Source organism: Myotis myotis, unplaced genomic scaffold (genome assembly GCF_014108235.1).
Source record: "Myotis myotis isolate mMyoMyo1 unplaced genomic scaffold, mMyoMyo1.p scaffold_m19_p_2, whole genome shotgun sequence".
NCBI lineage: Eukaryota > Metazoa > Chordata > Mammalia > Chiroptera > Vespertilionidae > Myotis > Myotis myotis.
This window is the reverse complement of record NW_023416324.1, coordinates 20,795,042-20,811,037: the sequence shown is the minus strand read 5'-3', so window position 1 is coordinate 20,811,037 and position 15,996 is coordinate 20,795,042. Positions and strand designations below refer to the sequence as shown.

Here is a 15,996-nt window from a genome sequence, read left to right as displayed (position 1 = left end):
TGCATTTTCTCAGGCAAGTCTACTAACATAACACTGGACAGTGTTCCTTGGAACGTGTTTTGGGAACTGTTCGGATAGAACGTGAAGAGAGAATACCCAGGACTCCTTGCTGCAGTTCTAATACTCCTGGGTGTTGACAGACTGTGCCTAAAGGATTTGTATTCTGAGCATAGAGTGCTGCTTGTCTATTCTTAGACCTCAGCAGGTGGGCCTGTGTTGACTCCAGACCTTGCTTCTGAAGCCCCAGTGCATCCTGAAAAGTACATGTGGAGATCTTAGGGCAGCACGAGAACCATCTCTACAGATGTTTGGTTACTGGGGTTTCAGGGCTTCTGAGACCAGGAATGTCAGTCATCTTGTGACCAATGTAGCAACAGCATGAGTTCCATGACTTGTCTTCCCTGGCATTTCATTTTCCAGAGTGTCCCATAGAATCCCAGCACACAGGATGCTCTCAGAAAAATAATTTATGATATATATCCTATATAATAAAAGGCAATATGCAAATTGACTGAATGGCAGTATGGTTGGTTACTATGATGTGCACTGACCACCAGGGGGCAGATGCTCAATGTAGGAGCTGCTCCCAGATGGTTAGTGCGCTCCACCAGAGGGAGGGCTGCTCAGCCAGAAGCTGGGCTCACAGCTGGCAAGCGCAGTGGCGGTGGCAGGAGCCTCTCCCATCTCCGTGGCAGTGCTAAGGATGTCTGACTGATGGCTTAGACCCACTAGGGAGCAGGCCTAAGCCGTCAGTCAGGCATCCCCTGAAGGGTCCTGGACTGCGAGAGGGCACAGGCTGGACTGAGAGAGACCCCCCCACCCAAGTGCATGAATTTTGTTCGCTGGGCTTCTAATATATATATATATGCACACACACACACTTGAAATCACAGAAAGCCCAATTTTTCCCAGTTTTAGAAGCTCCTGATGAAATGCAAATGGGAATTACCAGAGAAAACATGTGTCTGTAGGGTGTATGTGTGTTTCTCTGTATTGTGTGTGATTATGACTAATGTCCATCAATTACCTGCAAATTACTAGATGTTGCTTGTAATGACAGTTCTGTTTTTAGCTTAATGGTTTATGTATCTAACTAGTGGCTGCTGTCTGGAGTAGGGCTGCTGGCAAATCAAAACACTATTTGCCAAGCCTGTCAGTGTGACAAATGTTGCTTACATTGACTCCTTTATTTCCAAGGTCAATTGACATGTCTTTTTTAATATCACTGTTTGATGTGCTAAGAGCCTTAAATGAGAGCCATTCAATAAAGGTCCAATTTGCTACATTACTGTTTATTCCTGGATAATTCTGTATTAGTTGAGCTCTTTAAGATCTAAAGGAAGAAACATACATGGATTACCCTCAGAAATGGGGATTTATTACAAGGATTTTCAGACTGTGGGGCAGCACAGGGACCATCTTCTAAGCCTTTTAGTTGCCATGGGTTTCAGGGCTTCTGAGACTGGGAGTGTCAGCAGCCTTGTGGCTAACATAGCAATAGCCTGAGCTCTGTGACCTTTCTTCGCTGGGCATGTTATTTCCCAAAGAAGGTTCCTCAGAACCCCAGCCCATACGCTGCTCTAAAAATAAAAGGACATATGATAAAATGGGTTGGGGAGCTGTTATATAATCTATTCCTGCCTTGGAAGTTTATTAGCTTATTAAAAGCCCCCATAAACACTTTATGTTTTATTTTCTGACAATTTCTTTTTTGACCTTGTTAACACAGTATTTCTCAGTTATGTTTAACCAATAAGCACCCTAGAATATCCTTTGGAGAACAGGCTAATATTTGTACTTTCCAGAAGAATCTGATTGTGTTCATTTGTCACCCGTGTTGGGTTCCTCACAGCCACCCTCAGATTCAGTGATTCGCTGGGAGGACTCACAGGACTCAGCATACAGTTGCACTCATGGCTGTGATTTATGACAGTGAAAGGATACAGGGCCAAACAGCAAAGGAAAGCTATGCATGGGATGACATGTGGGGGCAACCAGGCACGAGCTTTCAGTAGTCCTGTCCCAGTGGGGTCACAGGATGTGCTTGCTCCCCCCCGCAATGTGGAATGCTGCCATGCAGGGAAGCTCATTGGAGACTCAGTGCCTGGGGTTGTCATTGGGGCATATTACACAGGCACCTCTGCCTGACATGTATCAGTGCTCCAGCACCCCAGAGGGAAAGCAGGTGTTCAGTGTTTGTACAAATGTTTGTACAAATACCTTAGGCCGCTTTCTTCAATTCAGGAAAGGGTGGGGTTCCCTGAAATTCACATTCTCAGATGCCAGCAAGGGCCAACCTCCTAAACTGGTCTTTCAAAGGACATCAAGCCTTTTCTGTCCACTTTCCAATAGTGGAATATCCATTCATTCATTCATTCATCCTGCATTTATCTTCATCAGTTTGGGATGCCGTAACAAAAATTCTGTGGCTTGGGTGACTTATAAACAGCAGAGATTTATTGTCGATAGTTCTGGAGGCTCAGAGTTCAAGATCAGGGTGCCAGGGGGGGTGGGGATCGGGGGAACTGTCTTCTGTGTTTCTGGGTTGCAGACTGCCAACTTCTCGTTATATCTTTACTGGGTGGATTGCAGAGGGGAAGCAAGCTCTCTAGTAGCTCTTATAAGAGAAGTGATCCCAGTCAGGAGGGCCCCACCCCACAGCCACTGCATTCATGGAGTTGTCAGTGGACCTTCAGAAAGCAATCACAAAAATAATAAATATATTTACCCTGGTAAACATCTCACTAGGAATATGATGAATGCTAACAAAGAAAAAAGGCGTTTGTCAGGATAGGCCATGTCATGCTGTGTATATTAATCATGTTTTCCTTTTCTGTATTTTCTGATGCTATGACATCTGGGACCCTTGCTGAACCAGGAGAGATAGCCCCTCCCAGGGTTAGCTAATTCCTAGAGATTGCAAAGGATTGGGGGGGGGAGGGGGGCATTTCATATGCAAATCAGCCAATCCAGAGCGCACCTACCTCCTTTACTGATCTTCACTTATTGAGCTACTATCCCCTTGCCCTAATCAGCCCAGGGCCTGGAGCCAGACAACTAAGGGTAGTCCCTATACCCTGGAGCCCTCTGAAATTATTCCAACTAGTCAATCCTAAACCCACCAGCCTGTTCACCTTCCCTCACCCTTTCCTTCCCCTTAGAAAATCTGAGTAAATGCTCATACCCACCTCCTGAATTACCCTAGTGCTAACCCATGTGGTTTTGGGTGTCCTGGCTTGTCCCCTCCTCTTGGCAACTGCAAGTAAAAATCTTTTCCATGGCAATTGTCTTCTGATCTATTGGCCTCACCATAAAATCTATATTTTATTTATTTATTTATGTGCTAGAGGCCTGGTACACGGATTCGTGCATGGATTCATGCACCGGTGGGGTCCCTCAGCCTGGCCTGCGCCCTCTCGCAATCTGGGACTCCTCGGGGGATGTTGGACTGCCGGTTCAGGCCTGTGGGGATCAGGCCGAAACCGGCAGTCTGACATCCTCCAAGGAATGCAGTGCACGAAGTGGCAGGCAGCCCAGGAGGAGCCCAGGCCAGGCACCACACTGCTCCTGCTCATCCCGGCCCCGCTGCACCTGCCCCTGCACCTCATGGTAGCGCTGCCGTATTGGCACTCGCCAGAAGTGAGCCCAGCATCTGGCACCCATCAGTCAGCTAAGTGGTGCTCCCACTATGGGAGTGCACTGACCACCAGGGGGCAGCTCCTGCGTAGAGCGTCTGCCCCCTGGTGGTCAGTGTGCATCATAGCGATTGGTCAAACGGTTGGTTGGTTGGTCACTTAAGTCTTTTATATATACAGATAGATGTATTTATTTTTATATTTATTTTTATTGATTTCAGAGAGGAAGGGAAAGGGAGAGAGATAGAAACATGAATGATGAGAGAGAATCATCAATTGGCTGCCTTGTGCATGCCCCCAGTGGGGGAATCAAGCCTGCAACCCAGGCATGTGCCCTTGACCAGAATCAAACCTGGAACCCTTCCTTTGCAGGCCAATGCTCTATGCACTGAGCCAATCCAGCTAGGGCTAAAATCCATATTTTAAAACACAGGTAATAAACACCACTCCAATCTCAGTGGCTTACTCACCAAAATTTTATTTCTTGTAATATTACATGTTCAAAAGAGGTTTGTGCCCTAGCTGGTTTTGCTCAGTGGATAGAGCATCAGCCCTTGGACCGAAGGGCCGCGGGTTCAGTTCAGGTCAATGGCAGGTACCTTGGTTACAGGCTTGATTCCAGGCCCTTGTCAGGGTGCATGTGGGAGACAACCAATCGATGTGTCTCTCTCGCATGGATGTTTCTCTGTCTCTCCCCCTTCTTTCCACTCTCTCTAAAAATCAATGGAAAAATATCTTCGAGTGAGGATTAAGAACAACAAAATGTGGGTCTCGACCCCTGAAAATATATCCTGCATATCAGATATTTACATTACGATTCATAACAGTAGCAAAATTACAGTTATGAAGTAGCAACGAAAATAATTTTATGGTTGGGTCACAACATGAGGAACTGTATTAAAGGGTCGCGGCATTAGGAAGGTTGAGAACCACTTGCCTAGTGGATCACTCAGGGACCCCGCTGACAGAGACCCAGGTTCACTGAAGCCGGGGAATTCAGCATAAGGTGCACAGGCTCCTCGAGGCTCCCTGCCAGAAATGGCACACTTCACTGCCACCCACATATCCTTGGCAAGCCAGTGCCTCACCTCAGCAAGGAGGGGGAGGTGCCATTCCACCTGTGCCTGGAAGGAAAGCTGGAGATCCATGAGTACCAGTGACTTCCACAGGGACTTGTGAGAATGCAAAATAAATAGACTGGTCTGGATGGTCTAGGATATATCTTTCTGAAAATACTATTGAGACATTTGCAATGAGATTTGAACGATGAGAAGGAGTCAATTAGACAAACAAGTGGAGGGGATGTGAGAAAGTGTCCTAAAAAGAAAGCAGCATGTGCAGACCCTGAGGATGGGGGTGGGGTGGCAAATTGAAGTAAACTGAAGCCAGCAGCCTATCTAGGAGGAGGGCAGGGAGAAAGGCAAGGAAGAGTATTTTATCAGACATTCTTGGAGTGCAGAATCATGGTGATAATAAGAAGTGGACTTACAGGTCCATTTTATTATTGTTTTCAGATTCCTTACAAATTCCTTGCTATCTGCACTCCGGGCTGACCCTTGCCCCTGCCTTTGACCAAAGAAGATGGGAGCGCTGGAGGAGCTGCAGCCCGGCGGGACAGAGGGCAGAGAATCTGGCAGGGTCGGGTCATGCAGGCTTTGTGCACTCATTAGGAATGTTGGCCTAATCCTAAGAACAGTGGAAGCCATTGATGGATTCTGAACTGGGAGAGTGAGAAGTTCGGGGTCCTGGACTTACCCAGTTTCCAAGACCCTAGGTTACTCTAGGCACAGGGGAAGGAGCAAAGGGAAGTTTCTGGAGGCGTGGGACAGACAACAGCCTTGATAAAGTGGAAGATGGGTATTAGTTTACATCTGTGGCCAGGGCACCTGTTTGTAAAAGCTCTTCTCTGCACCTTTTAGATTCATCAGATAACCAACAGCAGCACCGGGCTCTTGCCTTTTTGCCATCATTTTACCCCATTTCCCTAATAAGCCTGGATTCTATTATTGAAGGATATCTCACTCATTTCAATATGGTAAATAGACTTGTCAGATAAAAGATGGGCTGGCCTGAAAGTTTTATTTGCTCATTCTCTGACACGCAAATGTGATAACTCCTCTGACTCGTGGGTCATCAGCTTGTCTGAAATTGATTCAGTGATAACGTATGGATGAGGGAAGAGCGAGTTGTCAGTGCAACAACGGGGGAATGATGATTCAAGTACCCAGATGGCGAGATCAAGCTTTCACACCCCCTCCAGCTTTAGTGCCTTTGAGGAAGCCTCCATGTTAGAATTTATCTGCCAAGCCTGGGAAATAGCAGAGCGGTGGTAAATATCTGATTAGAGAAAATGGCTAGTAAGCCGCAATTCCATATATTGCAAGTGATAAAAATGTAATTGTTTGTTGACAGTGTATATTAGCTCTTCACAGCTTGTGTAAATATAGTACCAAGAAACTAGAGTTTAGAAATCTTCAATGGCAGCTCAAAAATGTTGTGGAACTAACTAGGGGAATAAAATCAACAAGTTCTACTCAGTGGGAAGAATGTCATCCCAGAGATGACTTCATGGGAGAAGCCTTGGTGAGGGGTGAGATTCCTCTAGGAAGCTGTATGCTGTTGAAGGAAAAGCCACACTCCAGACTGAGGGTCCGGGAAGGGCACCCAAGGGCATATTCTGGTGGAAATGGGGAGAAGCAAGTTGCAGCTGCCATGGATTAGGCCTATTTGGAGGTAGAGAGCACCAAGGTCAGCTAGGATGGGGTCTAGAGATCAGATCTAGATAGAGGTCTGGCCCCATTGGAGACAATTTGGTATTTTAATGCTAGGATCCACTGGAGGCATGTCATCAGCGGACATGAATATCTGGAGGTTGGGGAAAGGTATCTGCTACATAGACAAGTCAAAAGGAAGCTGAGAGACAGGTGAGTGGTGGCCTAGAGGCCAGGGTTCTGGTTCTGGTGGTCAGTCCATTTCCTAGGAACCAGCCAATGCTGTAGGGATGTGTGTGAGTGTGTGTGTGTGTGGGGGGGGTGGGGGGTAGGGGCGCGGCACTGTAGGGGTTGGAATGAACAGGAGGCCGCTGAAGGGAGGGGCCCGGCAAGGACCAAATGGGAGCTCAAGGCTCAAACTAGGTAGACTGAGTTAAGGTCAGATCTAATGGAGGACTGAGGAGCTGTACAATAGAAACACGGTGTAGGCCACACATATAATTTTTTAAACTTTTAATTTTGAAATAATTATAGATTCACAGAAAGTTTTAAGGATATTCCAGAGTGGTTCGATGTACTCTCCTAGTTTCCCCCAGTGGGTACACCTGTCACTATAGTACAGTATCAAAACCAGGAAAGTAACATTGGTGCAGTGTGTGTGTATATGTCCATGTCATTTTATCAGTGAGCTGATTCATGTCACCACCACTGCAGTCAAGATACAGAACTGTACTGTCATCATCTCTCTGGTGCCATTCCTTTCTGGTCACTCGTCACTCCACTTCCCTTCTCTCATTGCCTCTAACCCCTGGCAACCACGAGTTTGCCTTCCGTCTCTTAATGTCATTTCAAAGAGGTTATGTAAGTGGAATCGTCTGGTATGTCATTCTTTTGAGATGAGCTTTTTTTCACTCAGCATAATGCCCTTGAGATGCATCCCAATTGTTGTATGTATCGATAACCCATTCCTTTTTATTGCTGAGTAATATTTCATGGTATGAATGTACCTCAGTTTGTTTAGTCATTCACCTATTATTGTAGGACATTTTTGTCATTTCGGGTTTTGGCTATTAGCAAAAAAGAAAAAAGCCTACTATGAACAATCAAGGGCAGGTTTTTGTGTGTACACAGTTTTCATTTCTTTGGGGTAAATGGCCGGAGTGTGATTGCTGAGTTGTAGTGTTAGTGTATGTGTAGACTTCTTTTTAAAAGAAACTGCCTATTTCTAAGTGTCTGGGCCATTTTGCATTCTACCAGCAATGTATGAAAGATCCAGTTGCTCCTTATTGTTGCCAGCAATTGCTGTTGTCACTTTCTATTTTATCTCTTCTAATGATATGTGGTAATACCTCATCCTGGCCTTACTTTGCATTGCCCAAATGGTTAATGATGTTGAATGTTTTTCATGCATTTATTTGCCAGCCTCTATCTTCTTTAGTAAAATGTCTCTTTGTGTCTTTTGCTGATTTTTCTAATTGGATTGTTGGATCCTTGCCTCATTTTCAATCTTTGGGAAAAAGTCTTTCACCTTTAACTGCAATATTAGCTATAGGGTTTTTGTAGGTTTTTGTTTATCAAGTTGAAGAAGTTCCCTTCTAGTCTTAGTTTTCTGAGAGTTGTTTTTTTTTTTTTAAATCATGAGTGAATATTGGGTTTTGTCCAGTGCTTTTTCTATATCAATTGATGTGGTCATGTGATTCTTTTTAATTTTTGGCCTGTTAATATGATGAATTACATTGATTTATTTTTAAATATTAAACCAGCCTTGCATCCTTAGAATAATCCCCACTTGGCCATAGTGAATAATTATTTTTATATATTGATGAATCCTCAGTGCCATTATTTTGGTAAGGATTTTTGTTTATATTTATGTAGGATATTGGTCTTTAATTTTCTTTACTCGTACAATCTTTGGTTTTGGTATTAGGTTAACAGTGTTCTCATCAAATGCACCTGGAAAGTGTTCTTCCTCTATTTTCTGGAAGAGATTGAGTAGAATTGTTGTGAATTTTTCTTTATACATTTGATAGAATTCTGTAGGGAAACCATCTGGGCCTGTGTATTTTAGGGAAGGTGAATTTTAAATTATGAAGTCGATTTCCTTAATAGTCTAGTGCAGTGGTTCTCAACCTTCTGTCCCTTTAAATACAGTTCCTCATGTTGTGACCCAACCATAAAATTATTTTCGTTGCTACTTCATAACTGTAATGTTGCTACTGTTATGAATCATAGTGTAAATATCTGATATGCAGGATGGGCTTAGGTGACCCCTGTGAAAGGGTCGTTCGACCACCAAAGGGGTCGCGACCCACAGGTTGAGAACCGCTGGTCTAGTGCTACTCTAATTATCTATTTCATCTGGGGAAGTAATGGTAGTTCGTGCTTTACATAAAACTGGTCAGTCTCATCTAAACTGTCAAATGTATGTGTGTAATTTTTCACATTTCCTTATTATCCTTTTAAAAAATCTTCATTTGAGGGCATTGTTAAAGAGAGGAAGGAACAGAGGGATAGAGAGAAACATTCAGTGTGAGAAACATTGATAGGTTGCCTTCCATATGTGCTCTGACTAGGGATCGAACCCACAATCCAGATATGTGCCCTGACCCGGAATCAAATAGTGCACAGGACAACATTCAACCAACTGAGCCACTCTGACCGAGCCTTAGCATTCTTTTGATAACTACAGACTCTGTTGTTCTTAGCCCTGGAAATTTTCCAGTCTAGTAGATAAAAAATGAGTCTTGTGAATTTAGTTTTCATAGTTTTAGATTAATTAGATGGATATGTTTGTGTTTTTATTTGTATCTTTGCCCTTTTTTCTCTTACCTGTGTATCTTTTTCATATTGATTTATAAATGTTCTTTATACATTATGAATACTAACCCTCTTCCTATCATATATAATATATAATCTTCCCAATTTGCCCTTTCTCTTTATTATGTTCTTTTACAGTTTCTTTTGCTCACCATACATGCTTTTAATTTTCACATAATGAAATCAGTATTTTCCTTTAAAGCCTCTGGGGTTTCATGCTTTATTAATAGTACTCAGTCAATTTCAAGAGATAGAACTCAAATCAAACTAGCTTGAACAAAAAAAGGAAAGAAGGAAGGAAGGCAGGAAGGAAGGAGGGAAGGGAGGGAGGGAGGGAAGGAAGGAAAGATGTTGGCTTATGTAACTGGCACTGTAGAGATAGATCTCTGCACGACTGAATCAGGCATCTGAATAGTGTGCCATCAGGTCTCTGTGTCTCACCTCTTCTCACTGTTCAGCTTTGTCTATGTCTATGTGGGATATCATTTTTTTCTAAAGCAGATAGGTTCTGTGTAATGATAAAAAGGCTGCTGGCAGCCCCAACCTTTCATTCTAATGATTTAGAATCCAAAAATAAAAGACTTCTTGAGTCTGTATGTCATATCCCATGGAAGGACTCAGAATGACCCTATCTGGATGGTGTGCCCTCTTCCGTCTTCTTCTTGCCTTGAGCCAGTCCATAAAGATGAGTGATATGCCACGATTGGCTGTTTCCCCAATTCTGTGGCTCGTGAGCAGATGGGGTACCTGTTAGGACCCCATGAAACAACAGCTCCCCAGAAGAATGATGAGCAGGTAGCAACCAAAGCAGTCATCTAAATATGTCACTGCTAGAAAGACCTTCTCTAGTGTTATATGATTTAAAAAAATAGTGTATTTCCTTCTAATATGTATGGTTTCATTGTTTTAAGTGTAAGTTTTGACCCGTGTGAGAAAGTGAGGGAGACAGAGACAGGGAAAGGGAGAGAACATGGTGTGAGGTAGGGATCCTTTGCTGGATGCTGTTATACCTGAAAAGAAGATGACCTTGAGACGTATTGGATCACCCATTTCACAGTTTGATCACTTTTTCTTCTGTTTCCCTCAAATCTATTCTGTATTAATACGAGTCTTGTAAGATTAGGATGGTGGGAAAGACAAGGGCTTCATCTAGCACAGTGGGCATTAATATGAGTTGTTGAACCCAGTACTTATGCTCTCCAGGGGGCATCTGGGCATCCAAATATTACATAGCAATGGAGGTATAGAGAGGGAACCAGGAACACCACAAATACCCTAACCTACTTAAGAATAGGGGTAAGAGTAAACCTTGAATTCCCTCCCAGAGCCCTGATGGGATTCAGGGGAGGCAGGGTGAGCCTAACATAGGGAACAAAGGACACAAATGGACAGGAAACTGCCATCTCTCTACCACCTGTGTTCACAATCAGGTCACCTGTGGGGGTCAACACATGTGGACACCCAGCAGTGGACAGCTTTTTTCCTAAAATATGTCCCCAAGCATTCATTGAAAGCTTCATTATTTTATCTCTTTACCATTAGAAGAACGTTTTAAAAATTATTCTCTTGTGCTAAACACATTACCTCAGGTTCAATAATTCCATCCACTTCACCCTATTCTTTTTCTTTACTTGAAGGTAAAAAAATTAAGCATTTTAATTTTAAAAGCTAGTACAGTATGATCCCATTTGTATGAAAGTATTGCATTGACTCTGATCCCATCTATTGATCCTTCCATCTCTTTCTGTGCCAGCTGTCAAGGATGATCATTTCTAGATTGCACTGGGTTTTTCTATTCTGCTTTCATCTTTTAAAAATAATCAGCACTTATCATTTCTATAAAAGAAGTAGCCTTATTCCTTTTAAAGAATAAGGTGTATGAAAAGAAGCATCAACATTCTACTACTTAGAGTTGGATGTATCTTTCTCAATTTGTGAAAAAATATAGTCTATTGGCAATTATTGTGCATTTGTGGTGAAATCTACCCAGAGCCTAAAAAGACCTCAGCCAGAAAGGGAGGAGACAGGGAGAATACAGCCAAAGAGGAGAAGAGAGAAGAGACAAGGGAGGCCTCCAGGTCAGGGACAGCCCATGGTTTCAGGGGAGTAGCCCCTCATGTTTCTGTGGCAGAAGACCCCTGGTTTCCATCGCTATTTTCTCTTTGAACATTTTGTATATATGACTGGCGTTTGGCTTCTTTTGTATTCCTCCCTGTGCCTCCGTCAGCATTGTGCATCCAACAGGTGCTCAATAAGTGCTTACTGGATGCACAGTTCCCAAGGGGGTCATCCTCCCTAAATTGCACCTCTTTGTCTTTCAGGCTCACAGGCTTTCAGCTGCCAGCCACCATCGTCAGCGCGGCCACCACCCTCTCTCTGCATCTCATCAGTGACTACGCAGTCAGTGCACAGGGCTTCCGCGCCAGCTATGAAGGTAGGTGCTCCTCAGCCACGGGCACAGGGGCCTGACGTGGAATAGCCACAGGCAGAGCTGTGGTGCTCCTGGCTGCCGGGAAGGGCTGCTTCTGATTCAGAGCTTGCGCCTGTCCTGCCAAGGCTGGTACTGACCAGTAACTCAGTTACTTCAATTCCCAGCTGTGTTTCTAGGAAGCTGAGAATTGAAATCAGAGCCCAGTGGCAATGGTTTGTCCTGAGGGCCTGGTAATGTCTACTTCTCTGTCCCCTTAACTGGGTTTTGTTATGTTTTTATTTTTTTTAATTCTATTTTCTATTGGGCTTAATTGTATAAGGTACATCAGCTTGGTTTTAGAAATAAGAGCGATATAAACCCTAAGTAAAAGCAATAAAGTAAGTCACAGGAAAAAATTTCTGCTCGCCCTAACCAGTTTGGCTCAATGGATAGAGCATCGGTCTGCAGACTCAAGCGTCCCAGGTTCGATTCTGGTCAAGGGCATGTACCTTGGTTGAGGGCACATACCCAGTAGGGAGTGTGCAGGAGGCAGCTGAATCGATGTTTCTCTCTCATCAATGTTTCTAACTCTCTATCCCTCTCCCGTCCTCTCTGTAAAAAAATCAATAAAAATATATTTAAAAAAAATAAAAAATAAATTTCTGCTCAATATAGTGATGGCAAAGAGTCAGTTTTATATCATTCAGAGAAGAACAATTGCTACTTTCTCCTTAGTAGCATGGATTAGGGTTTCTTGGTTTGAGTTATGCAAATAATTTCCACTTCTCTCAGCCTGTTTAAATATGGTGTTAGCATTCAAATTAACACTAATATCTTCAGATTATACACTATTATTATTATTAACTTTATTATGTTAGTTCAGAAGGTGGTACTTCTGGATCTCTGTCATTTCCCTGGGAAATTTACATTTCATTAATAGGTAATTATGCTGCTCTTGGCTAAGACCCACACTGCTATTTCGTGTTGAGATCATTAATGGGCTTATTTTAAGACTGTTAATGATAATTAATAACAGTAATGACATAATACCCTAGTAAAGCATGCCAGATATTCTAAAGCTTTCTTTCTCTTGCCTCCAAGAACTTGAAAAATAAGTGATGCTGGCTCACTCTACCTCTCTGAGCACGCCCTCGCTTTCCCCTCCTCTGTCTTATCCCCTGAGGCCCCTTACCTTTGCCTTTCTCTCTCCTGAGCTCCAAGGGCCTTTTTCTGCCTCTGTAACTTGTTTCCTGTGCCTATGCAGCCCAGCCAGCTCACTTCTACTACCTCTATAACTGTCTAGATAAACTTTCTCTCATCATTTGAAAAAAGTAGTGATGCTTTCTTGAATAGCATCTGTATTCTATAGCAATACAGAAATAGATCCCACCTTTGTCTTGGCAGAAATATACTACGGAAAGAGGGCATATCTTAGCTTCTTGGCTCAATCCCCCCCTGGTGCTGTGGGGGACACAGTTTGATACTTTAACCTGAGCAATTGAGGGCTCCTAGAAGGTCTGTTATTTTTTCATTAAAGCTTCCTGAGGAGGCTCCAGAGAAAGTTCCACACGCCTTTAACTGAGGGCTCCTGAAAAAACCTATGTGTCTTTGAAGGGAGGTGTCCTGAGATAGCTCAGTTTCCCTTTAAAAACAACTAGTTCCTCCCAATATCAAGCCTGTAATCTTGGTCATCCTGGCTACATCTTTACCCTGAACCTCTGGCCCTGAATCCAAACCAGTTCTCTCCAAAGTTTGAGCTACAACTTCCTTCCTAAGGGAGACCTCTTCAGGAGCTTTCAGGAGTTTCTTGCAAGCTCTCCGACCTTGAGCTCCATCCACAGTATGTTGGCCTCGGGGAGGTGGGCTGTGTTTGGGGAAGGCTGGGGAAATGAGGCAGTGACACCAGGGTCATACGTACCTGCAGCGATCCTGTGTGCTCAGAGGCACCACTGGGCCCTCATGGTGACCGCCTTCAACATTCCTTGGAGATATTTGTCTGAGGTCTGGGCTCTCATGAGACTTTAAGAAAAAAGAGCCCTATTTACTTGCTGACCTCATTGACCCCACCCAGGAACAGTGCCAACACTTCTCATTGGGCAGAGCCATTCTGAGGTTACAGTCACAGGGCCCTTTGCAGCCAGAGGCCCGGCCTGGACTTCATGGGCAGGGTGTGTAGTTGGGCATCAAAGGTTTGCAGACTCCTTGTAACTAGAGGCAAAATTCTGAAGGTATAAGGATGTATGTATTTTTTCCTAGGAAGGGTCTAGAAGACGGATCAACAAACTAGGCCTCCTCCCTCCCTCAGGGCTTCATCCAGCCGCTGGCTCCTTTTTGTAAATAAACTTTTATTAGAACCCAGACAAGCCCATTTGTTGACATATTGTCTGTGACTGTTTGCATGGATTACAACTTCAGAGTTGAGTTATTGCCACAGAGACCATATGGCCTGCAAAATCTAAAATATTTGCTCTGTCCCTTTATGAGTGCTGTGCTATGAAACACAGTAGCCATTAGCCACACAAGGCTATTTACATTTAAACTAATCAAAATTAAATACAATTTAAAGTTCAGTTTCTCAGTCATACTGGCCTCATAGCAAGTGCTCAGTAGCCACATGTGGCTTGCGGCTGCCCTAGTAGACAGCACAGACAGAGAGCATTTCTATCATTACAAAAAGTTTGACTGCACAGAGCTGAGCCAGAACTTCCATCAGATTCACAAAGGGCCTGAGTTTCAAACAAGGCTGCAAGCCATTAGAATAAAATAGAAACCCATGGGTCCTTCCTCCCACCTGCCTGGCACCCTCAGAGGCAGCCCAGTCGGGAGAATGCTCAGCGTTCCACAGGACCACCAAGGGCAGAAGCAAGGGCCTGTCCTACATCAGCCACATGATGGTGTCAGCTCTCTAAGTTATTGGCACTAAGTTGACAAAGCCTTGCAGGCAGGGCCCTGTCAAGCCCTGGACGGTGCAAACAGTTTGCTATCGCTGAGGGAGTCCCTGGTTTCTGCCGACTCTGCAGTCTGTGTGGCTACTGTCTGTGTGCTGACCAGCAGATGTCTGCTGACTGCGGGGTCAGGTGCAGAGAAGCCAAGGCTGGGGTTATCACCAAGCCACATGGATCTGCCTTAGGACTGGACCATGGCGTAGTATGTGCATCTGGAAAAGTGGGAGTTGCACTGACTTTTGGAACAGCCGAAGAAGAGGGGCAAGGAGGGAAGGTGGGAGGAACCAAGGGGGCAGCCACTGCTGAGAATATTGCTCAAGGTACATGCACCCACAGTGGTGGCCTGGGCCCTTGCTATTACTGGACTTACCAGACAATCCCATATTTGGGAATTGGCTGATAAACACTAGCTTCTTGAGCTTATAACTGACCTTGGGCAGATTTTTAATAGCTCTCTGGGCCTTATTGTGGGGGCACAAGCAAAAGCCAGTAGTCAAAAAGACTGAAGATGTGGCTCTCAAGGAAGGAAGTCAGCCCTGTCTTCCATTGCAGTTCGCCTTCATCATTTGTGCTGAACAGCAGCAAACAGGCAGGCAGGCAGACAGGCTGCATAGAAAGGGCCCCCTACTGACCTGTGCTGCCCCCACTCAGGACAGCTTCCTTAGAGTCTGTATTCAGGAAGTCTCCGTACCCATTTCAAAATGACACCAGGCCCTGCATTCAGTGACCTCCATTGGCTGACATCCCTGATAGTCTGCTATCAAAGCGAGTTTGTTCCTCCTCCACTCTGTTCAGGAGAGTGAAAAGTGCAGATAAGGAACTGACTGCTACTGGGTTTTTAGAGAAAGGTGAAGTCGGGCGAAGAGTGTCAGCTCATAGCTGCTGCTGCTTCGAGGGGAAGATCAAAAAGGCCAGTCATCAAATCCCAAGAAGATAGGAGATGCTTGATTTGCAATCCCAGGGAGCAAGAGCATGGGCTGCAGCTGTGGACTCGGGGGAAGGGGGTCAGCTTGTATTAAGCACTAACTATATGCCAGGCACTGAACATCTATTATCTCATTTAATCCCCACGACAGCCTGGTGGACAAATGTCGCTATCTTCATCTTACAGATGTACAAGCTGGACTCAGGAGTTTTGTGTTCAGCTTAAGGCTACTTAATGGCCAGAAATGGCTTTTCTGGTGCTAAAGACTACACTGTTCTCTTACCCTGTGCTCCTGCAAAACTCCTGGAGTAAGGCAGAGATTGGTGACTACATTTCACAGGTCGGTAAACCGGAGCTAAGTCGGCGGCAGGGAATGACACAGGCTGGCCTGGGTTATTCCAGGGAGGCAGCAAGAGGTGTGTTCCAGAGCTTCTCAGTTCAGATTGCTGGAGAAAGTATAGGATGCCCAGTTCATTTGAATTTTTAATCAAATTTTTAAAATTTGATTTTTTTTATATAAGTATATCCCCAATATTAGCTGGGACATACTTAT

General features: G+C 44.3%; 1 protein-coding gene across 1 annotated transcript in view; it reads left to right on the top strand.

The window, feature by feature from the left end:
* The window catches only part of LOC118675072 (CUB and sushi domain-containing protein 2-like), a 347,464-nt gene that overhangs the window by 108,421 nt on the left and 223,047 nt on the right, over positions 1-15,996 (top strand). Inside the window, exon 3 of the mRNA XM_036347222.1 lies at positions 11,485-11,597. Coding sequence (XP_036203115.1) covers positions 11,485-11,597 — 113 coding nt within the window. The remainder of the gene's footprint in view (positions 1-11,484; positions 11,598-15,996) is intronic.